The sequence below is a fragment of the Aspergillus clavatus genome, genomic scaffold (genome assembly GCF_000002715.2).
Source record: "Aspergillus clavatus NRRL 1 1099423829806 genomic scaffold, whole genome shotgun sequence".
Taxonomy (NCBI): Eukaryota; Fungi; Ascomycota; class Eurotiomycetes; order Eurotiales; family Aspergillaceae; genus Aspergillus; species Aspergillus clavatus.
The window spans coordinates 56,657-79,557 of NW_001517093.1; the positions used below are offsets into that span (position 1 = coordinate 56,657).

Here is a 22,901-nt window from a genome sequence, read left to right on the forward strand (position 1 = left end):
GGGGAAATAAAAGGGACTGGAAAAAAGAAGAGCAATGAATAAGTATGACCGAGTTCAATCCCTAAATCATCATCCCAAGTTCTCAGCATCCTTGCCTGATCTCTCGATACGACAAGGCAAAAGAGACGAAAGACGCCTGATAAAAAATAGTCAAGAAGAAAGAGGAAGCGGAATATCTCCCTGGCATGGTGTACGACAACCGAGTCACGGCTCCAACGACGAAGGAAGCATTATGAGCGGAGCTTTCAGATAGCCAGACACCCAAGAACCCATCTGCTTACCTAGACGCGTCCAGTCGTGGACCTGAGACAGATCTTCCGTCGTTTCTCCGCGTCGCGGATAATCTCTGCGGACAGCTTGAGACTTGGGGCGAGATGTGCATACCTTCCTACCTCAGTGATTACGCTGGAGATGATCGCATCCACTCTGAATCCCGGTGGCAGTAAGGTGGAGAGTCCAGGTGACATGGTTGCCCCCATGATTAGTAAGGTCTGTGATACCATGGAGAGAGCGCCTTGCCAAAGATAGGGGAGATGTCCCTCACGGTGGCTCGTAATGTTCTCCAACTGCCGCAGTGTAGCTTCCAAACACCGCCGACAGCGTTCTCTTACCACCTGGTCTGCCGCGGCTTGCTCATTCTCAAAGACCGCTTGTATATACGGTCGGTAAATAATCGTCCGGCATGCGTAATATCGCAGCCGAAGGACCGTTTGTACCGGATTGGAAATCGGTGCATGGTTGAGGGGAAACTGAACTGGTTGAGGCAGATTGTCATACCACTGTGAAAGCTGAAAGTCCAGCTCCGACACAATAGGCCCCAACGACCCGAGCGTCAGTGAACTGTCCTTCTGATATAACAGATGACTGACTCTGTTCAAGAGTCGCCTCAGCGCAATCTCCGCCAAAAAGTACCATAGTTCCTCGCGACCTGCGGAACCGTTCACAGGGGCGCTTTCGCGATCGCTGTTTTCGATATCATCTTCATCTTCTTCGACTTCCTCCTCAAATCCTCCCGGGAGGTCAACGAGTTCTTCAAAGTGGATAATTCCAGAATGAGGTAGGTCCAATTCCGCGAGCAGGTCGCTCTCGTACAAAAGAGCGTTCCAGTACACTCTCACACTCAATTCTCTCCATTGAAGGGGAACACGGGCGGGGTCGCCAAAAAGTAACTGTAGTTTCATACTCGCATTCGATAGAAGCGTCCAGGCCTCCAGTGGTCTGACCAGATAAAATAGATAGGCGGAGGCGAGGACGACGCACTGAGCAGCGATCACAGAATTGCGCATCATGACAGACGGGAGAAGATTCCATGCTGCTGCGAAATAAGGTAGCCCCGGCGGCTCCATGTCCGGGGGAATGAATGCGATGCTTCCATAGTGGCTGGCACTTCCTAGAGCCAGAACAAGCAGAACAACGCAACTCTCGGGCCCCTCTTGGAAACTCCGGGAGACAGCCTTATTATGATAAGTTGTCCACGTGTAGGGATTGACACAGGCATACCAGACATTTACTTTTTCGAAGAATGCCTGCACATAAGTGGCCGAGTTTGTTAAGTCGAATCCCACAGAAGTGGGAATGCGCAGCGGTTCACGAGCCATTTCGAGCTGCAGCAATGCCTGAGCATCGTAAGGCCCGGCAATAAGGTCCCGAATGAGAGGCCATTGTAAGAGGTGCAGCGCAGGAGTAGTGTGTACCTTGGGCATCGTTGAAATGCTCGTGGGGGGGTTCGCCCACGACGCTAGTCCAGCAATCGAAGTTCTCCCAGACATAGCCGCGATAGTAGATGCTTTGGCAGCTGCATCATCACTACCCACATTCGTATCGTTGCTGGTGGCAGGGGATGTGGAGGATAACGGGAAGTGAGAGGCTTGTCCCAAGAGGTTGGATTGGAGCAACCCTTCAATTCTGTTCAACCTCTCAATGATCAACTTGTCGCCAGCATCAAGTTTGATTCCTGGCTCTCTATAAACACAGTCCGCATCGAGATCTGTACATAGCTGACACCTTGGGCGTGCGCCGTTACACCGGGTCTTTCGTAGGCGGCATATTTGGCACTATAGTACACCTCATAGGTCAATTGACACCACAATTAAAGATACAAGCGAAGGAGCAAGACGGGACACCAAAGATACATACTGCGATAGTAGCACGCCTTCGGGGATATTCTGCCAGCTCCGAGCTAGATCGCTTTTTCTTGCTGACTTGAAATTCTCCAATGGCAGCTGTGGAGGCTGAGTCGAGGACCAAGTCCCTCTCTGGGGAAGGCGTCATGATGGTAATGGCCAGGGTGAGCTCATATCAAGATGAGACAGCGCCACTGGCTTGATTCTCGAAGAAGCTGCAAGCAATAATCTTTTACATTGGCCGATTTTGCTGTGATTGCTGTTGTTCATCACGGCGAAGACTCATCTAAGACCAAACTCGTAGTTCGGGTGCATGGAACATTTTCGAACAGAGTCTTGAAAGCCGAAGAGGACCAGATTCTGAGCAAAGAATGCCCACAAAGGCTAGTCGGTAAAGTTTGCCGTAAGGATCAGAAATGCATTGCTGAAGGGGCAGTAGCTTTCCGCAGGGCACGGAGCCTCTTAGACGAGCTGTTCAGATGTCATGGTCAGACGAAGTCCCTGAAAAAAGAGTCCTGGGAAGTAAGAGGGGAGTTAGGAAGGGGGGGGGGGGGAGGAAAGACCGAGTTTTCTGTTTGAGCAAACACTCTAGAGAGCAAAGAAGCGAAATTGAATGTCTTCATGAGTAGTCCTAGACAGGCCATAGTGCGGATCTAGTTATATTGGAACTCCCATCATCCTATGGATATTCGATCATAGTATCTGGGGAGCGGGGGAAGAACAATGAATTGATTCGGGAGTCAGAACAATTCACTACTGGCCCAATGACTACTCGAGAGTCAAATTAAAAGCCTAGGCGCATCAACTAGACTACCTTAAGCTAGGTAGTGAGCACTGAGCTCCAGAATACTAGATACTTAGGAGTACAGGCTTACAGATCAGACTTGACCCATCATCGCTAACCTACCCATGCCCCATGCAGGTTTTAATGGGATTATGGGAAGCCATATATACGAAATTGGCCGACGAGTCTATCACTGAATCTCAGGCCCCCCCATCTTTTCAACTCGTGGTCTCTACAGAGAACTATCTATTAGTATGGTGGTGGTTCGTCGATCTGGCTTATCTCTTAATCGATTTTTCAATGGAAGGATCTCTCACAGAGTCAACAACTACCTTGTGCTTGACTGAATTAATGACCTCATATTCCCTACCTATCTATTTCTGGAAGATAGTTGTTGAGAATTCTCTTCCAAAAAAGAAAATAGAGGCTGTACGAGTGAACCACTTGAGTTAAACCATGCTGCTTACGCCCAAGGCACTACTACTACTACTAGACTCTCTTGAAGTCTATTTATTAGTTGGTGTGGAGAATTCCGTACCCTAAAGGTGTGTATGCCGAGCAGCAGACTCCGCGAAGTACAGTGTAGACATGTCCAGTTCAAAAAGGCGAACTTACCTCCAGGGTACAGAGTACTGGGGTACCTTATTATTGTAAAAATGGCAACAGACACGAGACCAGGTTACCTTCTGGAAGTCGGCAACGGACTCTGAGTACACCTTATGATAGCTAAGATACGCGTCGCAGGACAAAAGGTTGGCGGGGGGAGAGGGAGGGGAGAAGGGAGAAAAAGGAGAGAGAATTACAATCAAACAGGACTTTGAAGGAAATGAGATTTGAAGTTTCAGCATACCATATTGTCCATAATACTAACCATATCTTTCTACATTTTAGAAAAGACAAACAGGAGAAGTTCCATCTGTACATACTTCACTCACCACTGTGCACTACTTAAGGTTTGGATACTATTGGTACCTGGGCTTATCATCCACTACGCGTCTGCGCGTTTCGAGTCGTTGTTGACATTAGCCTCATTCACTCTATCTCCGGCTCCCACCAACCTCCAACGGCTTCTGCAAACTACTAAACCCAGGCTCTGATCGGAATCTGAGCCAGAAAATTTCTCTCCTTCTAATAGCCATTATTGATATTACGGTCTTGACCTTTGTTCCCTTCAGGAGTCCGCGATCATGCCACGCCCACCCACAAAGCGTAGCCATCATGGATCACGTCGCGCACCAGCTGCGTCTATGGCTTCACTGGATAGAAAAGGATCGCAAAAAAGAAGCCCTGAAATTGATCTGGGATTCGCGCCCGATAAGGAAATGGACAATGCGACAGGTAAACAGCCAGCGCTGGGCGGAGAAGATTCAGACCTTGGTTTGCAATTGGAAAGTCAGACGCCCACGACCAAAGCGCAAGAACAAGCGATCTATTCCTCTCCAACCGGGGAACGTGGAGCTACAGGCAGCAGACCACCTACGAGAGCACGAGGCTATTCGGCTACACTATCGGTCGGCAGACGGAGGGGTGATATGAGCTCGAAGATTCCCGCCACTCCAGGCTTCGAGAGTTCGATACTGAGCAATTTTAGGAGGCGACCTCGGCAACCAAGTATCCTGCAAATGATGCAGGCAGACGATGGGTCATCTGATCTCGGAGACCTTGATGATGACGATTTTCTTGGTGGGCTGAGTCCGGAGGACGAGTCGACCCCCCTGAATCTCTCCAGAGCGAAATCCCTTCTGCCTAACGATCCCGGCTCATCACCTACTTCGGACAATGTGTTACCCTCAACCGGTGGTTCACGCAAGCGCAAACGTGCCGCCGAACAGCTCCAAGTTCCGCAGTCGCCCCTGGAAATTGTGGAAAACACACCTCCTGGCTCAGTTGAGATTGATGATGGAGAGCGCAACACTTCAGATAGAGTCACACGGTTACTGGAATATTCGGAAGCAACCAGCCAGGCAATGGCTCCGCCTGCTAGCAGTAGCCCGCTGTCAAGTCCTAGAAGCAGCCCTCCAATGCCAGTGGAGGAGCCACTGCAAACAATCACAGATGGAAAGTTAATGCTACGCAATCAACAAGCAAAGAGTGAAAATGCCCATGTCTCTACAGCAGCACTTCAGGATAGACTTCTGCCTCGCCGACGCCAAAGGCATCGCAAACGGCGTGGAGGCACCACCTATAACGTTTCCAGTGATGGAAGCGAAGACAATAATCCTGTTGACCCAGAGGAAGACGAGTTAAGCTACCTGCCTACCAGAAAGCCGGTTCGTACACAGCAACAGCGGAAGGGCAAGCCGGCACCACTGGGAACTGTCAGGTCACAACGAAAGAAGCACATAACAACCACGGTAGCAAGCAGTCGACTCGATCCACGATCGGCGTCTGTCCAGCTGCAGTCGATAGTGAGAGACTCGAGGCAGCCTCGAACGTATGGCTCCCAGACCTCCGGAGGCAATAAAGAAAACCAAGCCTTTGAGATGTCCTCGCCTTTGTCTTCGCCTCTCGATACGGATGAATTCGATATAGACTCGTCGCCCGTGAAATTACCAGCTGCCAATTTCTTGAGCGAGGAACTCAAACTGCAAGCAAAAAAGTTCCAGGAAGTTGATAAATGGGAGATGGACTTTGAGGATGTGGTTACATCAGGGAGTCAGACGAGTCCTTGTAGGTAGACTACACGTAGTGCTGGTCGTTTCTATTGTTTTCGCAATATTAATAGATAGGGACCTGATGCAATATCCATGCCCTGGAAGATGATTCGTATCTAATACAAGCTCCATGCGACTCTTGGTAATTTTGCAGAAACTAGGTAGTAGGTGTGTTTCTTTTGCATTAGATAGGTTGAATCGAAAATCCTCATTATTATTGCTCAAACAAACGCCGAGAGTAACCGCGTGCATTAGTTCCATGTTGCCCCGCAGCCCCCGCAGCAGCCGAATTCCGAATGAATTTATGAGCACCCACCAGGCAGGTGTAAGCAAATACAAACCTGGAGCTTTTCGACTCTTTGATGATAGTCAAAACTCTTTTATCTTCATTCAGGAAAGGCACGATGGCTACGGTGGACGCTATCCTGGCCGCCAAATATCCGGCGAAAGCTCATGCACGCCGTGTGGCCGAACGTCTCCAACCCCATCAAGATGGACGCCCTGGAATCATCTATCTGGAGGCGCAAAAAACTCGATTGATTGAAGACAATGACGAGCCAGTGCCATTTAGGTACGAAACTATTCATTCCCCAATATTTGGCACGCGAGGGGCAGAAATTGAGTAACATTGACGGTCAGGCAACGTCGTCCATTCTTCTACCTATCAGGGTGCTTGTTACCCGATTCATCTCTGGTTTATGACATTACTGAGGACAAATTGACTCTCTTCATCCCTCCAGTTGATCCTGAGGATGTCATTTGGTCTGGCCTTCCGCTATCCACAGATGAGGCTTTGCAGCAGTACGACGTCGACCGTGTGTCAATCACAACAGAAGTCAATAGCACACTTGCCTCTATCGCGTCTGCGCACGGTGGCCGAGCAGTTGCCTATAACATTGCTGATCAAGTATCCCCAGAGACGAAGTTTGATGGCTTCTCTGAGATTAACAAATCTGTGCTGAAGGGTGCCATTGAGCAATCCCGCGTGGTCAAGGATGAGTATGAAATCGCACTCATACGCAAAGCGAATGACATCTCTACCAAGGCTCACGTTGCAGCGATCAAGGCCTCGATAATTGCTGAAAATGAGCGTGAAATTGAAGGCGCTTTCATTGCAACTTGCATCGCCAACGGTGCCCGGGAGCAGGCCTATCACCCTATTGTAGCTTGCGGTGAGAATGGGGCTACTCTGCACTACGGCAGAAACAGCGATGCCCTCATCGACCCTGTCACCAAAAAGAAGAAAAGAAATGTGCTCATTGACGCGGGTGGGGAGTACCGTACCTACTGTTCGGACATTACCCGTGTCTTTCCTCTAGGTGGAGGATTCACCACGGAAACACGACAGATCTACGAAATAGTGTTGCAGATGCAAGTAGAATGTATTGAAATGCTACGGGACGGGGTTCAGTGGGAAGAAGTGCATGCGCACGCCCACCACGTCGCGATCCGTGGTTTGCTCGAGCTAGGGATCTTACGCGGTTCAGAGGACGAGATCTTTGAGAAAAGGGTTAGCGTCGCTTTCTTTCCTCATGGTCTTGGTCATTATCTGGGAATGGACACTCATGATACTGGTGGTAACCCGAATTACGCGGATAAGGACACTATGTTCAGGTATCTTCGTGTCAGGGGGCGTTTGCCTGCGGGATCGGTGATCACGGTGGAGCCAGGTGTAAGATCATGATCTCTTCATCTTCTCAACCCTTTCCGCTAACATGTTTTTATCCAACACCAGATCTATTTCTGCCGATTCATTATTGAACCTTACCTCAAATCTTCCGAATCAAGCAAATACATCGATACTGATGTCCTTGAGCGGTATTGGAGTGTCGGCGGAGTTCGCATCGAAGATAATGTCCTTGTGACTAAGGACGGATATGACAACCTGACGACTACGCCCAAAACCGTGGAGGAGATAGAAAGTTTGGCTGCCTAAGCAGTCTCATTCTTCTCACTGTTTGTGAGTCGGACAATTCCCTATGCTCTCCTTGATACATAGCTTCATGCCCAGACCAGGTGAATTATGTACACCATATGTTATTGATAGGCTCTCAAAAAACATGACCCGCTCAGAGTGAGCCTGTGAAAGAGAAGAGGAGACAAGACTAAGTCTTTTTGGTGATGTCAACACATGATTATGGATATGTAGAAAAGCCGAATGTCGACACTTGTTCTTCAGTTGAATACGATGCACTCATCTGGATGAATCCATGTGTGAGAGAATAGTCATTCAAATGCCGCTTCTCAGACGCTTTCGACCACTTCCCTTGACACCGGACTCTGTTTCTGCTCTGTCCTGAGCGCGCTTCTCTTTCTGATCTAGAACTAGAGAGAGCACATCAAAGCAGAACTCAGGCACTTCGAGACACAGCTTCTTGAACTCTTGTTCAGCCTCGTGTCGCAGAACATGGCTTCTGGTAGCCCAGAAAGAGGCCACGGGCTTTCGGATTGTTACATCGTCAATGGGGGTATGTGTATAGACGTAGCGGGCATATGCGATTTCGCCGTGCGAGGTACTGTTAATTCTATGGATCTTGGAGTGCGCCAACGTCTTGAGCGCGGGCATTCCCAACTTTTCAGCTAAGGTGTAAACACGAGCATGTTTCAGCAACTTCTCGCCGCTGTCGTCAATCTCTCCGATAACAGCGTCTTGGTCGGCGGAAGAATCGCTGTGAGAGGCAGAGTACTCGTGGGTATATTGGAACTGAAGGAAGCAGCCGAAAGCTTCAACATCCTCATCTGGAAGTTCAATGCGCCTCTATGGAACAGCAATCCCATCCCGAATGTTAATATTTCGCAAACAGTTATCGAAGCTGAATACGCACATGACCTGATTCTCCGAATGCTGCGACAGCCTCACCAAGCAAAGGGGATTCTAATAGCAAGCTCTGATGCGCTGTCAACAGGGTCTTGTTGTCGCCCTGACCAACGGCAAGTTCCACAATCGGTGATGTCAGGTAGCTGAGAGATGTAAGCCGAGCGTCTTGCTTGTGCGAGCGCTGCACGGGACATGACATGTCATTACTCAAGAAAATGAAGCCCTGGCTTCTTCTTAGGAGGCGGTGGTGCGGCTGCAGCTTCTGCTGGCTTCGGCTCTGAGCTTGATGGTTGCGCGTCGGGTAAGGTGATGTCTTGTGTGTTATCTGCTTGGCTCTCATTCACTGCATTTTGAGATCCCTTCATCTCCACATCAGGGGCCTCGGTGTTCTGCGTGCTTTCTGGGACTGGGATGACCTCCGGGCCGCCTACTTGCACTTGGGGTGTATCCATTGTAGCTAATGCGAGGGTATGATTCGAAGGCAGAGATTGTTTGCGCGCGGCGAGTCTTATTAAACGAAGGGCAGTATCAAAATTAAGCTGAAAATAAATGAATGACTACACAGCGAGAGCCAATGGATCGGAGACGCGCAGTAAACCCAAGTAATACTGCGAAAATATCACCCAGGAGTTGTTTTGGAGGTAGTTGCATGCTTGAGGTCGTCTTTTTGGTCGCGCGAGACCAAAGTGCTTAGTAATAATTATCTTAAAGGGTGACTCTCTCAGGAGAATCACGTGTAGCTCAAGTGAGCTGTGTATACTTCGAATCTGTCCATCATTAGCTAAGCAGTGCCGCCAGGAAGATTTGATAGGATAGGTAGATCAATTTTTTGCCGGGTTCGTTAATCCCACAGCGATGCATAGCTACCTAGGCGATAATAGTACATAAAGAGATCACATTTGCATTGCCGAAAAATGGGTCATATTCTCCATCGCTATTCTGAGCTGGATCAGCGCGACGTGAAGTATGCCAAGTATCTGTGTTGTCACTTGTCAAAGGTACCTTCAAGGCTAAAAAATACTAGTACTAGCAGCCTACATTACTCATCAGATACAGATCATACAGTAGATATCTCTTCAACCAAACTTACTTTGAGAATTTGGGTAGTAGTCTGACAAGCACACATACAGGGTCCCTCGGTAGCACTTGGGCATCCAGGAAAGTTGGTAGTCCTATCTACGATATAGAGGTGGATCGATAGGAGATAATATATGGAAAACTGCGTACGTAACATAGATACAGGGAGCTTTATCCTCCTTCCGCTTGTGGCCGCGTCCCGTTTATAACCTCCCCCACAGCTATCAGACAGTCCAGTAAGTCCACTCTCTGAGTCTCACCCACCAGCATTATTAGGGATAGGAGGATTCCATATGATTAATGTTCTCCGAGCCCAATTTTGGCGGTTCAGCTTTCCTCCCGGCTCTGGTCCCAGTGGTCTAAAACCGACTTCCATCTTAGGAGCCCAACTTCAGTTCACTCTACACTTTTCTCGAGGCCAAAGACGTAACATGGCGACTGTGATCAACCCCCCCAGGGATCCAAACACCCTGAGCAATTACAACAACTGGGTATCCATCCACATCACTGCAAATTTTGATATTCTCTTCGACCAGAAGAAGCTTGCTGGCAATGTGGTTCATCGATTCCGTTCGACGACCCGCGGCGAGTCGCGGGATATTATCCTGGACACCAACCATTTAGATATTGGTGGTGTGAAAGTCAACGGCCAGCCGTCTAGCTGGGAATTCCTTCCTCGCCTGGAGCCATATGGCACCCCGCTGAAGATCAAGCTTGATCAAGCCGTGGAGTTGGACGAGACCATTGAGGTTGATGTATGTTTTTTCGAACATATATTTTCTGAAGACGTCGTATTCCGGTTTAACGAGAGAATCAGATATCTGTCACAACCACAGAGAAGTGTACTGCACTCCAGTGGCTGACTCCGGCCCAAACGTCAAACAAAAAGCACCCATACATGTGTAAGTCAATATCTTTACACAGTCGAAATTCTTACCATGAAAGCTGGATGAGTTACATGGAAAGAAATCCATGACCCGAGAGATAGACGAAAACAAGAGTATTGCTGTTAACCGAAGCTGTCTTTAGTCTCTCAATGTCAGGCTATCCACGCACGGTCCATTTTTCCTTGTCAAGATACGCCTGATGTTAAGTGTACCCTTGACTTCAACATAACGTCTCCTCTCCCGGTGATTGCTAGTGGATTGCCCGTCCGGAAACAGCCAGAGACTTCGAAGTCCGAGGGTAAATCGCTATACCAGTTCCATCAAAAGGTTCCGATTCCGAGTTACCTTTTTGCTTTGGCGAGCGGGTGAGTGTATTTCCAAGGGGTTTCGCGTGTTGAAGTTGACCAGTAACTATCAGTGATATATCGGAGGCCTCGATTGGCCCCCGTAGTGTCGTTGCGACCAGTCCTGACAAGCTCAGGGAATGTCAGTGGGAACTTGAAGCGGACACTGAAAAATTCATCAATGCCATTGAGGTTTGTCTAGGTTCCTGAAGCAGGACGAGATCTCTAAAGACATGCTGATTGACTTGCAGAAAATTGTCTACCCCTATGTTTGGGGCGAATACAATGTTCTGATCCTGCCTCCTAGCTTCCCATATGGTGGAATGGAGAACCCGATTTTCACCTTCGCTACCCCAAGTATCATCTCAAAGGTATTGGTGTCGTTAGAACCCTCAGGGCGAAGGGTTTTCTAATGGTTGCGTTTAGGATAGAGAAAATATCGACGTAATCGCCCACGAACTTGCTCATAGTTGGAGCGGCAATCTTGTCACCAATGCGTCCTGGGAGCATTTCTGGCTGAATGAAGGTTGGACTACCTACCTTGAGAGACGGGTAAGTGATGCTTCGGTGTGTGACAAAGAAATGAGATCTAACTTTCATCAACGGCAGATCATAGCTGCGGTGTAAGTGGTTCTTTCAAAAGCAACTCCCTGCCGCCTCTTGCTGATAGCACTCTAGTCATGGCGAGCCCTACCGTCATTTCTCGGCCATCATCGGCTGGAAAGCTCTCACAGACTCGATGGATCATTTCGGTCATGATCACGACTTCACTAAGCTTATCACCAACCTGAAGGGCAAGGACCCGGATGATGCTTTCTCGAGCATTCCATACGAGAAGGGATTCAACTTCTTGTACTACCTCGAAACCCTGGTTGGGAAGAGCAAGTTCGATGACTTTATCCCTCATGTTTGTCTACCGATACCTTGCTTGTAAAGATGTTTTGCTAACGACTCGCAGTACTTCAATAAATTCAAGGGGAAATCCCTCGACTCTTATGAATTCAAGGCGACAATCCTGGATTTTTTCCAAGCCGATTCAGAAGCGGCCAAAGCACTCAACGAAGTTGACTGGGATAAGTGGTTCTATGCTCCCGGCTTGCCTCCGAAGCCCGATTTTGACACATCGCTTGTTGATGTCGTCTATGATCTAGCCAAGAAATGGCTGTCTCTGCCAGGCTCATCTTTCAAGCCTCAGCCAAACGACATCCGAGGTCTGTCGGCAAATCAGATTGTAGTGTTCCTGGAACAAGTTCTTGTGTCTGAGCACCAACTCACACCTGAACTGTCACGACTAATGGGTGAAGTCTATGGACTTGCCAGAAGTAACAATATTGAGGTAGCCAACCTCTACTGTCAAGTGGGTATGAAGGCCGGGGACGAGAGTGTGCTTGAACCGACTATCGAACTGCTGGGCAAGATTGGACGAATGAAATTCGTGCGCCCCTTGTGAGTACACCCGCCAAGTCATTGGTTTTCTCCTTGTTAGTGATACTAAGTTGCGATACAGGTACCGAAACTTGCAGAAGTTCAACCGCCAACGTGCGATTGAGACATTCCAGGAATACAAGGATTTTTACCATCCAATCTGTCGTGCTATGGTCGAAAAGGACCTCTTTGGTAAGAAAGAGGAGTAAGGACATCTTACAGCACCAGTGATTTCCTTGCTGTGATATCCAATCCCCTTGGACCATGCAAACTCAATTCACCCCAAGAGATAGAATAAAATATCTGGCTGGCTTGGCTTCTCTGAAAACTTTACGGCTTTGTGCCCGATATTTGGGCTAGCAATGATATATCTACTGTGAAGGCTGATGATTTGAGCGATGAAGACATAGTATTTAAAATAAATAAAAATGGTAGAAGATAAGTGTATGCTGCTATAAAAACACAGGGTGTCAGTCATAAGACAGTAGAAGTGAGAATTCGTGAGTTGGACACGAACAGATTGGTCATAATCACTGTTTCCCCTCAACCACAAGCTTATCCATTTCAGAATAACCAAAAATGCCCGGTTTCCCACTGTTTTGGGAGCCAAGTTGTAAAAAAAGATCGGCCTCATGCACCTGAGAAAGCTCCGATGTCACACGGCGCATGTATGCAACAACCCGTGCGATCTTGGTCCAATCGATCTCATCACCATTCGGCTCAGTATGACTAGCCTTCCACAAGTTTCGCCAAACAGCGGCTCCTAGAACAGCATCGCCCTTAACGAGACCTTCATCGTATGCAGCCAAGACGCCTCGCCATTGAATGAAGAGATCCTTCAGAAACTTGTTCCGGATGGAGCGACTCGATAGACCATGAAGGACGTCCATGCGGTGCTCGGCGTTGTGTGAGAAATGATCAATCAAATGGCGAGAGTATGTCTGTAGACTCTCATAGGAGGGCAAAGCGCGTAACCGCACAGTGAGAAGATACATATGTAGAAAGGTGACCTGCGACCATGTCGAGAACGTCGGGACCAATCCCAAGTCTAACAAAAGTCGTGCATAAGCCTCACATTCTTCCTAGAAGCAGGTTTCCAAGAATCATCATTATTCTCACGCACCTTCATACCACCACCCTTGCCCAACTCCAAGATCTTCACCGGCTTCGGTCTTCGGAACCTGGGCTCCCTTCTGAGATAATTGTGGAATGGTGTAGTCGGCTTGCTTCGAACACATCTCAAATAATTTCTGCGTCATACCGTAGGCGACATATGTCTCTGCGGCACCCCCCGGTCGAGGCATCATAGCCCTTGATAAGCGTGAAGAAGCTCGCCAGCTTTGGACCGGAACCGATATCCGTTGTTGGGGTTGAAGGACATGGCAGTCAGCATTGAGCGGAGAAGGTGAGGATACCCGACTCGAAGATACAATCCGATGGGAGATAGATCCTGGGGAATGAACCAAGCGCCGGCTAATCGTTGATGAGACAAGCGATGGGTTCAATGCATGTGCCTGTAATTGTATCTTGGTTAAACAATTTTTCAGATTTGCCTTCCGTGGAGTGGAAAGGACCTACTTGAGGCCGGGTGGACTGTGACCTGTGGAGTTCGCGCAGCCATGATAGATTGAGAGTTTTGGAAGACATTTTGAGTGACAAGACACAGCTCTATTCTGAATGTTCAATTCCGAATGACATATATGCAGACTAAGGAAGATATTCTTCAAATAAGGCTAATGATGCGAAGCTGCCGGAGCTTTGTTTGCATTGTTTGCCTGATGTAATTAGTTACGCTATCCTAAGATAACCAATGGGAGGAGCGATGTCATCCAAGTGATTGATTGATTTTCCTTGGGGTCTCAAATCACTGATTACAGTAGCACCATAGCATGAATGACCTATCCTAGCATGAAGAGAGAAGTCAAGGTAAGGGTATCATGTCATTTTGTCTATTTACTACCGGAGCTTGCGACCTTCGATCACTTGCAAGCACATGAACAGTCATCGCCAGAACGTACGCTTTGAGAACGAAATATTTCATGGACCCAATTCTGGTCGAGCGTGCTGGACTGATCTGGCAGGCACCAGAGATTCATCATATGATACTACGAATCGTCTTCTAGCCTGTTATCCATTTAGTGCCACTCGTTCTAAACGTTTCTCTATGACTGGAAGAAGTTCAGAGAGTCTGTTCGGATCCCTCATGATAGCCGGAACATCATCCCTTGTGGTAACCAGACACTATACAATCACCGTCGGTTAACGAGCCGCTCTCACACGAAAGGGACAGCTGTTTGGGTCCGGAATTACCTGTCGAACCGTCTCATAATCGCACTCCCTGGACAGATATTCTCTAATCACTTCCTTAGTCTCAAAGTCGATGTAGACTCTCGTATCTCGAAGACGAATCAACACATTATCTAGTCTCATGAAAAACCTCGAGAGCAAGAGTAGTCTGTTGGGCATCACACGGATTTTGCAGGACAATATCGCAATGCCATTGTCGGCAAGTTCGTCTTCATAAAGTACAACTTCATCGAAGAACAGTATAGGATCTGGACGCTTCAGTAGTTCAATAGGTATGGGTTTTGTTGTGGGCTCAAAGGGTCGACTGTCGGCATGGATAGTACCCATGTAATCTGTGCTGTAGGACCAATCGAATGGCTTGACAACTTCCTTGATACCTTCATGGGTTTTCTCTCTAACTCTGATCAGCCGGAAGAACCGAGGGTAGCCAAAAGGAGCCGATTCACCTGCTCTTTTGCCATTCTTTTGAGTGCGCAACTTTGAGCATCGATGCGCCCGTTTTGTCGACCCGATCCAGTGCATCAAATGCGTTGAATGTGATTCCCCAATCCTTCTTCTCATACTCAATGGTAATCTGATTGTCACCAAATATCATTTCGGGTGGCGCGATACCCAGTCTTCTCGACATCTCCTCGATCGGCTCAGCTTTCAAGATGGGCAATTTCTGTGTTCTTATTCGGAAACCCTCCACTGAGATCATATTGGGCATCTGAGAGCCGGGAGAGACTGTGGAAGTATTCATTGCGCATGAAGGGCCGGGGGTAGGGCGAGAAGCCATCATTCCGGACCTATTAGAGGATTTCAGAGTGGGAAAGGATACTACTAGCCTGCCTCAAGCCAATGCTGTAGCACTTGCTAGAAGAATAGCGTAGGACAGCCTTGATGTTGAAATTCCCATAGTCCTTGGGATGAATTGACCTCCTCGTCGATACCCCGCGGTACCGGAGAAAGAAGCGGTCCGAACCGTTGCTGTGGTGATGGCTCAAAGAAGCATAACTAGATAAACATTTGGAACCCTGGAGACTCCTCTTTTCCTATCACTACTTCCGACACTCTGTTATTTAATACTAACCATCAAACTTCTAGGTACAACTCTTCGTCTCAATTATGACTGCTTGAACTACAGCTTCCCATTTTATTGAAGTTTCTTGCTTGCTTTTTCTTTCTTCGCCTAGAGCAATTGACTCCCTCACGACTCTACCATTCTCATGGCTACCAAGACGTTGGAGGCTCGATTCGAGCATCTTACTGTCAAGGATGACAACGAGGCCGGAAAACATAGCAGTACCTATGCAAAGCACAAGGTATTAATTGTGTTGAAGCTAGTGAGGCGACAGAATTTGAGGCTAATTACGGTTACCAGGGGTCTTTATCCACAGCCATGTCGCTCTCCAGCCTGGGAGCTACTGGACAGTACAACAGCGGCTCAAGTCGATCGACTTTGCTGAAGCTTGCTTTACAAAATACCAATGAAAGCAAGGTGAATGCTATGCACGCCGGATCGTCTCCTCTTAAAGGAGCCCCAAGCACACTACCACATCGCGATACCGACGAGAATGGAGAACTGCGTCATGGCCTGCCGCTGTACGAGCAGCCATCGCCAAAGAAGTTGCATCTGGGAATGTTCGAGATTGGCAAGCCTCTAGGAAAGGGTAAATTTGGCAGAGTCTACCTGGCCAAGGAGAGATCATCTGGTTTTGTATGCGCCCTGAAAGTCTTGCACAAATCCGAGTTGCAACAGGGTGGAGTGCAGAAGCAAGTCAGACGAGAGATCGAGATCCAGAGCAATCTGCGCCACCCTAATGTTCTTCGACTCTATGGCCATTTCCACGACAGCAAGAGGATCTTCCTGATCTTGGAGTTCGCGGGCCGAGGAGAGTTGTATAAGCATCTTCGAAAGGAGCACCGATTTCCTGAATGGAAGGCCGCTCAGTATATTGCCCAGATGGCTGCTGCACTGAAGTACTTGCACAAGAAGCATGTTATGCATCGTGATATCAAACCAGAGAACATTCTGGTTGGTATTCACGGTGAGATTAAGATCAGTGACTTTGGTTGGAGCGTCCATGCACCAAACAATAGAAGACAGACGATGTGTGGTACTCTGGACTATCTCCCGCCCGAGATGCTCAAGCCGAACTCGCAAGACAACTACTACAACGAGAAGGTCGATTTATGGAGTTTGGGTGTCTTGACGTACGAGTTCCTCGTTGGAGAAGCACCTTTTGAAGATACCCCCGTCATGACGCAAAGGCGGATTGCAAGAGCGGACATGACAGTGCCCTCATTTGTGAGCCCCGAGGCAAAGGACCTGATCAAAAGGGTACGTTCAATATCCCTTCAAAGGCTTGAATCCTTGCTAACCTCATCAATAGTTACTCGTCCTCGACCCCGATAAGCGCATTTCCCTTGATGAAATCCAGCGACATCCTTGGATTCTAAAACATTGCTTGAAGGATGACCGTACTACCAAGCGTAGTTCTGCGACTTCTAAAGAACCCAAGGCGTGATAATGCATGCATTTTTGGAGTTTTGGTGCCGAATCACCTTTCATTGTCTGTCGTTCAAGCCTGCGTGCATGAAGTTATAGGGCCCTTTTGTTGGGAATTGGAGTTAGTCATTTGGGTTCCGCGGCGTCATATGGTACCTTCTATTCGTGAATTCCAAGAGTTGAGTATAATACATGGATGGGAATGCAGACAGTTTTATGCACATATAAGGAACGTAGAGCTCGCGTCTGGAGTTTCGTCATGCTGAATCCGCCGCAAGGGCCTCAGCGGTAGATTTCGTCAAATGGTCGCGTATCCCGGAAGCAGCTGTCCCACACTTCGTTGACTACTTTCTCCGCGTGTGCTTCGTCCTTACAACCAGGTCTTGCCCGTACCGACAGAATTGCCCTTCTTCGTACGCACTCCTGATGTTGTTGCGTGAACTTCCATTGACCCCGTCTGAAGAATTCCCGCGCCCATCGGCATTCTCCGCTTAGTGAACTCGCTCGAATCTGCAGTGCACATTTAGCAAATTTCGTACGACATGGCAAGTGGTTCATAATACCTCTGTGCAAGCTGCATGTCGAAGATTATTTGACCAGTCCACTTTAAATCGCAGGTGATCGTAAGCATGGATCATCTCGTGTGCCATTGTATCTTCCAAATGCCCTTGGTCCTTCATCTCGTTTGCGCAGAGCAAGATACCATATTCTGGATCGAAGCCCCCGGCTTTCCTGTTTGTACAGCGGCGGCAATAGATGTTATGACTATGAAGATCGCCTCCAAGCTGTCGAATATTATCGCTTAAATACCGGATGACTGGGCCTGGAAAAAAGGATGTCTGTCAGCCATCTTGAAAACTGGCTCCGCAGTGCAACTGGTAGTTCTACAAAGAAAACATGACGTTCGCTTGCGGAAGACGAGAAAGTAAGATAGGGAGCATGGGTTTAGGACTCACTATATTGTAATAAATAGTCCCTTTGATCTTCACAGCGTTTGCAATCCGCAGCTTCATTTCGAAGATCCCGCGCAACCCGGAACTGTTCCTTTCCCTCATCGGTCATTTTTCCCATCAATATGGAAAAGATATTGCGCCATTGCGTGAATGTGTCGTCGCCAGGAATGAAACCGCTATCGCATTTGTTACTCGTCGTGGACGATGCGCCAGGCTGAGACTCCGACATCTTTTCCCCGGGACAGATTGATATCCCAAGCTCTATCGAAGAAACATCCGCTATTTATCAGTGTGGATCTACTTCTGGAGTACGGAATATTCGCTGCTGGGAATCTCCGCATGAATGGGCGGTGTCACACGGCAGAAATCAGCGACCCGCAATAGAACCCGCTCTGATGATGCGATTGCGGAAGATAAGATGAGACTTCGAAACTTGAGGGAAAGCAGCATCTGTGCACTCTAGTGGCTAGGTGATGGACGCTGCATCCTACATTGCCAATTTCAAAATATTTGTTGAGCCACAATGACCACTCAGCGCCTTACAATCGTTATCAAACTCGGTGCGGGGGTCATATCTTCTTTCTAATGGTGGGACACTGACTCATATATTTCTACAGGAACAAGTTCCATAGTCGATGAAAATACCCATGAGCCTATTCTCTCAATCTTAACGTTGATTGTTGAGACGGCTGCCAAACTACACAGAGATGGGCACAATGTAGTCCTTGTGTCGTCCGGTGCCGTTGGTGTAGGATTGCAAAGAATGGATGTGAAAGAGAGACCCACGTATCTCCCCCGCGTACAGGTATAAGCCAGCACTTTTTCGTTGACACAAGAACGCTCACTGACTGCTTATGATTTCCAGGCATTAGCAGCTGTTGGACAATGCAGACTGATGAGCCTCTGGGACGGTCTGTTTTCGCATCTCCGACTTCCTGTAGCACAGATCCTCCTGACCAGAAATGACATTGCCGATGTAAGAAGTCAGCATATGGGCTCTGTACAAATGTGATCTAACTGTCGGCCCAGAGGACGCAATATATCAATGCGCAAAATACCTTTGCACAATTGTTCGATATGGGAGTCATTCCTATCGTCAACGAGAACGATACTTTGGCGGTTTCTGTATGCCTTCTCCCGCACCGCATAAATTGCATATTGATCTGACCAAAATACCACAGGAAATCAAATTCGGTGATAACGATACTTTATCTGCTATTACGGCAGCGATGGTGAAAGCGGACTACCTCTTTTTGATGACGGATGTGGATTGTCTGTATACTACCAATCCGCGTCATGACCCGGACGCGCAGCCTATTGAAGTAGTCGCGGATATTTCTTCCCTCGAAGCCGATGTCTCATCAGCTGGCTCGTCGCTCGGAACTGGAGGAATGAGCACAAAGATCGTGGCTGCGAGGTTGGCAACCAGTGCTGGAGTATCGACAATCATCACCAAGAGCTCCAAACCCGGCAATGTCCTTGAGATTGTGAAATATCTCCAGCAAACACAACGAAATTTCACAGATGGGTCTTCCACAACTCAAGCAGCTTCGACGGAGACACAATCCCCTTTATCAGCGCCTCCTTTACATACCCGGTTTCTCCCTTCAGACAGTCCCATTCAATCTCGTTCATTCTGGCTGCTGCATGGCCTTAAGCCACACGGTAGCTTGTATATCGATCATGGGGCATACAATGCTCTCCTGAACAAAGCCAGTCTTCTTCCAGCAGGCGTGGTGGGTGTCGAAGGTCACTTTGGCCAACAGGAAGCCGTCCGATTGATGGTCGTCGAGCGAGTCTCTCCGGACTCTCTCAACGGAGATTTCCTTCACCATGGGCAGGAACCGCGAGAAGTTGGCCGTGCATTGGTCAGCTATGGCAGCGCTGAAATCGCTCGCATCAAAGGTCACAGAAGTACACACATTCAATCATTGCTAGGGTACGCCGACAGTGAATACGTCGCTCTTCGAGAGAATATCTCCTTCTTCCGGCCGGACGATTCTCCGCGCCAATAGCGATTGATACCATTCAACGGCTCTGATCTCCGCGTGTCATCCTGGCGCAAAAGTTATATATAGAAATCATCAACATGACTGAGAAATTCTCGTTCTCACCCATACACAGTGATACCTTTATTCGTCTTTTCAGTTGGAAATCTGCGTTTGAGCGACTTTATGCCGTTAGCTGATGGCAACGACATAAGACGACCAAAAGTGATTCAAATTTATCTGTTCTAGACTAACTTCATAGACCGAAAATAAGCAATAATTGACAATCTAGCGGACAGGGCATGATCTCTGTTCTGCGCAGCCCCAAAACGCATGAAGCTTTGACAAAATTTGTTGGTATCGAATAGTGCTACATTAGTCCTTCCACCTCTCCAATAATTTTCTTGCGGCCATATCGTGAGGATGTGGTGCGGGAGATGCCTAGAGGCAAGTTATGCTTAGTAGTCAGGGCTTTGATACATGGATGACAGGCAGTTCGATGTTGCACTCACCGTGTTCTCGATGCTGACAACGGAAAATGTCATGGACGTAGAGAGCGTCATATGAACAGTGGCTACAGGGAGCCAGGTTGTTGCGATGGTATAGAGACTCGCTGAGAATTGCGGTGTCGGCGTCTTCGCCTTTGCAGGGATTGTGCTCCCTGGTTTCTTCGCCATTGGGGCATATCTAGTTGGCCCAGTCTGTAACGCATATGGCACAGTATGTGCCGTCTGGATAACCCTCTTTCGCAAGTCTTCCTTGACCGGATAGTCTTCGGAGTCCGGGAGAGAACGAATATCTTCCACCAGCTGTGGGGGGAATGATCCGGTCATGTTGTTGAGGGTGAAACGTTCAGAGAAGTTGATGGCAAAAGCTTCCGGGCCAAAAGATACCATCTTCAAGAAACTGTAAATCGATGTATTGCGTCAGCGAGAGAAATAGGTGATCCAACACGGCTACCCTTGGTTCTTACTATGCGTTTGTTTGGCTGCCACCGAAATGAGGATCAATCTTGAAAGATACTGAGTTCCCACGCGCAAACATGCCATCTCGAATCAGACTCGCAATTTCCATCTATTGCATTGCATGTTAGTAGAGAGGCCAATTCTCTAATTGCCCTGAAGTGCTAGGGAAACTCACCTGAGTATCAGCTGTCTCTCCACCAGCATACAGATATAGGTCATAATGCGTGAGCTCCGAGATGCGTGGAGATGTGCCTAATTCCTTCCAATGTGCTGTCACTACATCGCCCGACTTGAAGCTAGTACCGAAGGCAGGTACTGTAAATTGGACTTCTGCTAGTGTAGCTGGGAGTAAGGATAAGATGAAGGAGAGCGATTGTACGAGTTTCATGTTGGCATTGGAACAATCAAGATCCTAGCTGCTTGTACATTGACCTGTCAAACCAAAATGCTCGGTAGAACAGAAAGTCATGCTGCAGGGGCTGGAGTCTGGACAGATAAATAAACACCATATTCATCCCTGTGGACCACAGGTATGTGAGCTTCCCTGTATGTGATCCAGCATATAGTTCGACATCAGACGCTAAGCGGCTTATCGGTTATCGATAGCTATCTTATCGATAAGAAGCTTTTAGAAGCCTTAGGCACCAAGACCAACAGCACAAGTGGCGCCATTATTGCTTTAACGGAACCCACACAGTCGATCCAACGGAAGCTACTGTATCTGAAGAGCTATCCTGGAGCACCGCCGGATTGCTTGAAGATGTTTGCAAACTCTGACTTAAATTTCTTCTTATGATCCCAGGGTTTATGTTTTTCTTGGCCAATCTACCAACCCAACTGTCTCTTGCTTCTATACCAGCTGGATTGCCAGCATCAAGCTAAGATGGGGTATTACGGGTATCGGGATCTTGCTGAGCGTGTGATGACCAGTCTCCTGGATGGCAGCCTTGTCGCTATTGCAGTCACGGCCCTGATTGCTTTTGGGTTGCCCGTCTTGCTGCATGTAATCTTCTACCGATCCGTTGCATCGCCGCCGTTAAGCAATTTTCTTCTTTTGGGACCTAGCGGCGCTGGGAAAACTGCTTTCCTGACACTGGTGAGACTGCATTTTCTGCTCTGATGTGATTCGTGGTTGATATATCGACATTAAACAATTGGCTTATTCTTGTTTCCCCACAGCTTGAAAGTAAGACATCTCGAGTTGCTCAAAGAAAGCAACTTACACACACGTCACAAACATCTTCTTCGGCTGTCGTCAGCCTTCCTGCCTCGGTCCAGACCGCTTCGAACCGCTACCGGTCTGTCAATGACTCGTCCCTGAAGGATGTCTCTAGAAATCCGGTCAGATATCGGGTGAAGGATACACCCGGTCATGGAAAACTACGCAGTGCTCAGGGACTCTCGGAGCTGGTTACAATGTCGACAGCAAAGGACAAGAATCTCAGACTACGTGGGGTTGTCTTCATGATCGACACCGCCGCTATGAATGAAGAAGAGACGCTGAGGGATACCGCATCGTATCTGCATGATGTCCTTCTCGCTCTTCAGAAACGGGCTCTGAAGAGTGGCCGTTCTTCCGCCAGGGTAGCTGCGGAGATACCTGTTCTTGTGGCGGCCAACAAGCAGGATCTTTTCACTGCTCTGCCCGCGGGCTCTGTTCGTGAGAAGCTGGAGGCCGAAATCGACCGAATTCGCAAATCCAAGAGCAAGGGGCTCATGAATGCTAGCGAGGATGCCGGTGGTGCCGAGGACGAAGATGAAACCTTGGGCAGTGCTGATGCACAGGGCACTTTCAGCTTCAAGCTTTTGGAGGACGAGGTCGGTGTAAAGGTTGACGTCGTTGGTGGTGCTGTCAAAGGCGATGAAGAAGGCGATCTTGGAGCTGGTGTGAGGAAGTGGGAAGATTGGATTGGCCAATGCCTATGATCTATTTTCATATCTCTGCTGTTCGTTCAAATACGACAAGGCTCAATATTGGTGTCTATATCATTCATACGCGGCCACATACATCCCGCTCAAGATATCCGAAATGGACAATCTTTTTGAGGTATTCATTGCATGCAAGAAAACACAGGACCCCTGTTG

At 48.2% G+C, this 22,901-nt stretch overlaps 12 protein-coding genes across 12 annotated transcripts; 6 read left to right on the forward strand and 6 right to left on the reverse strand.

Annotated features, from left to right (window-relative positions):
• Positions 1-281: 281 nt before the first annotated feature.
• Positions 282-2,271, reverse strand: ACLA_079490 (putative C6 finger domain protein; the record flags this gene model as incomplete). The annotated part of the gene is made up of 3 exons (XM_001267690.1): positions 282-1,962; positions 2,026-2,054; positions 2,137-2,271. 3 exons carry the CDS (start codon positions 2,269-2,271, stop codon positions 282-284), a joined length of 1,845 nt encoding a protein of 614 aa, XP_001267691.1.
• Positions 2,272-4,154: 1,883 nt separating this feature from the next.
• Positions 4,155-5,585, forward strand: ACLA_079500 (uncharacterized protein; the record flags this gene model as incomplete). The annotated part of the gene is made up of 1 exon (XM_001267691.1): positions 4,155-5,585. The coding sequence occupies one exon, from the start codon at positions 4,155-4,157 to the stop codon at positions 5,583-5,585; it is 1,431 nt and encodes a 476-aa protein (XP_001267692.1).
• A 380-nt stretch (positions 5,586-5,965) lies between these two features.
• On the forward strand, positions 5,966-7,497 carry ACLA_079510 (aminopeptidase P family protein; the record flags this gene model as incomplete). Its single annotated transcript, XM_001267692.1, has 3 exons — positions 5,966-6,132; positions 6,201-7,233; positions 7,297-7,497. 3 exons carry the CDS (start codon positions 5,966-5,968, stop codon positions 7,495-7,497), a joined length of 1,401 nt encoding a protein of 466 aa, XP_001267693.1.
• Positions 7,498-7,791: 294 nt separating this feature from the next.
• ACLA_079520 (uncharacterized protein) lies at positions 7,792-8,831 on the reverse strand (the record flags this gene model as incomplete). The annotated part of the gene is made up of 3 exons (XM_001267693.1): positions 7,792-8,319; positions 8,387-8,522; positions 8,587-8,831. 3 exons carry the CDS (start codon positions 8,829-8,831, stop codon positions 7,792-7,794), a joined length of 909 nt encoding a protein of 302 aa, XP_001267694.1.
• Positions 8,832-9,887: 1,056 nt separating this feature from the next.
• On the forward strand, positions 9,888-12,321 carry ACLA_079530 (bifunctional aminopeptidase/epoxide hydrolase; the record flags this gene model as incomplete). Its single annotated transcript, XM_001267694.1, has 9 exons — positions 9,888-10,211; positions 10,274-10,358; positions 10,486-10,708; positions 10,762-10,879; positions 10,939-11,058; positions 11,114-11,256; positions 11,366-11,594; positions 11,646-12,133; positions 12,195-12,321. The coding sequence occupies 9 exons, from the start codon at positions 9,888-9,890 to the stop codon at positions 12,319-12,321; spliced, it is 1,857 nt and encodes a 618-aa protein (XP_001267695.1).
• A 321-nt stretch (positions 12,322-12,642) lies between these two features.
• On the reverse strand, positions 12,643-13,416 carry ACLA_079540 (uncharacterized protein; the record flags this gene model as incomplete). The annotated part of the gene is made up of 2 exons (XM_001267695.1): positions 12,643-13,160; positions 13,236-13,416. 2 exons carry the CDS (start codon positions 13,414-13,416, stop codon positions 12,643-12,645), a joined length of 699 nt encoding a protein of 232 aa, XP_001267696.1.
• Positions 13,417-14,371: 955 nt separating this feature from the next.
• On the reverse strand, positions 14,372-15,200 carry ACLA_079550 (TIP41 family protein; the record flags this gene model as incomplete). The annotated part of the gene is made up of 2 exons (XM_001267696.1): positions 14,372-14,813; positions 14,866-15,200. The coding sequence occupies 2 exons, from the start codon at positions 15,198-15,200 to the stop codon at positions 14,372-14,374; spliced, it is 777 nt and encodes a 258-aa protein (XP_001267697.1).
• A 427-nt stretch (positions 15,201-15,627) lies between these two features.
• On the forward strand, positions 15,628-16,929 carry ACLA_079560 (aurora family serine/threonine-protein kinase; the record flags this gene model as incomplete). The annotated part of the gene is made up of 3 exons (XM_001267697.1): positions 15,628-15,723; positions 15,783-16,742; positions 16,795-16,929. 3 exons carry the CDS (start codon positions 15,628-15,630, stop codon positions 16,927-16,929), a joined length of 1,191 nt encoding a protein of 396 aa, XP_001267698.1.
• Positions 16,930-17,464: 535 nt separating this feature from the next.
• Positions 17,465-18,092, reverse strand: ACLA_079570 (mitochondrial inner membrane protease ATP23; the record flags this gene model as incomplete). The annotated part of the gene is made up of 2 exons (XM_001267698.1): positions 17,465-17,733; positions 17,867-18,092. 2 exons carry the CDS (start codon positions 18,090-18,092, stop codon positions 17,465-17,467), a joined length of 495 nt encoding a protein of 164 aa, XP_001267699.1.
• Positions 18,093-18,386: 294 nt separating this feature from the next.
• On the forward strand, positions 18,387-19,878 carry ACLA_079580 (glutamate 5-kinase; the record flags this gene model as incomplete). The annotated part of the gene is made up of 5 exons (XM_001267699.1): positions 18,387-18,423; positions 18,481-18,668; positions 18,729-18,839; positions 18,893-18,988; positions 19,045-19,878. The coding sequence occupies 5 exons, from the start codon at positions 18,387-18,389 to the stop codon at positions 19,876-19,878; spliced, it is 1,266 nt and encodes a 421-aa protein (XP_001267700.1).
• Positions 19,879-20,226: 348 nt separating this feature from the next.
• Positions 20,227-21,204, reverse strand: ACLA_079590 (putative beta-1,6-glucan biosynthesis protein (Knh1); the record flags this gene model as incomplete). Its single annotated transcript, XM_001267700.1, has 4 exons — positions 20,227-20,292; positions 20,364-20,757; positions 20,825-20,925; positions 20,992-21,204. 4 exons carry the CDS (start codon positions 21,202-21,204, stop codon positions 20,227-20,229), a joined length of 774 nt encoding a protein of 257 aa, XP_001267701.1.
• Positions 21,205-21,699: 495 nt separating this feature from the next.
• ACLA_079600 (signal recognition particle receptor subunit beta) lies at positions 21,700-22,742 on the forward strand (the record flags this gene model as incomplete). Its single annotated transcript, XM_001267701.1, has 2 exons — positions 21,700-21,912; positions 21,996-22,742. 2 exons carry the CDS (start codon positions 21,700-21,702, stop codon positions 22,740-22,742), a joined length of 960 nt encoding a protein of 319 aa, XP_001267702.1.
• Positions 22,743-22,901: the final 159 nt, after the last annotated feature.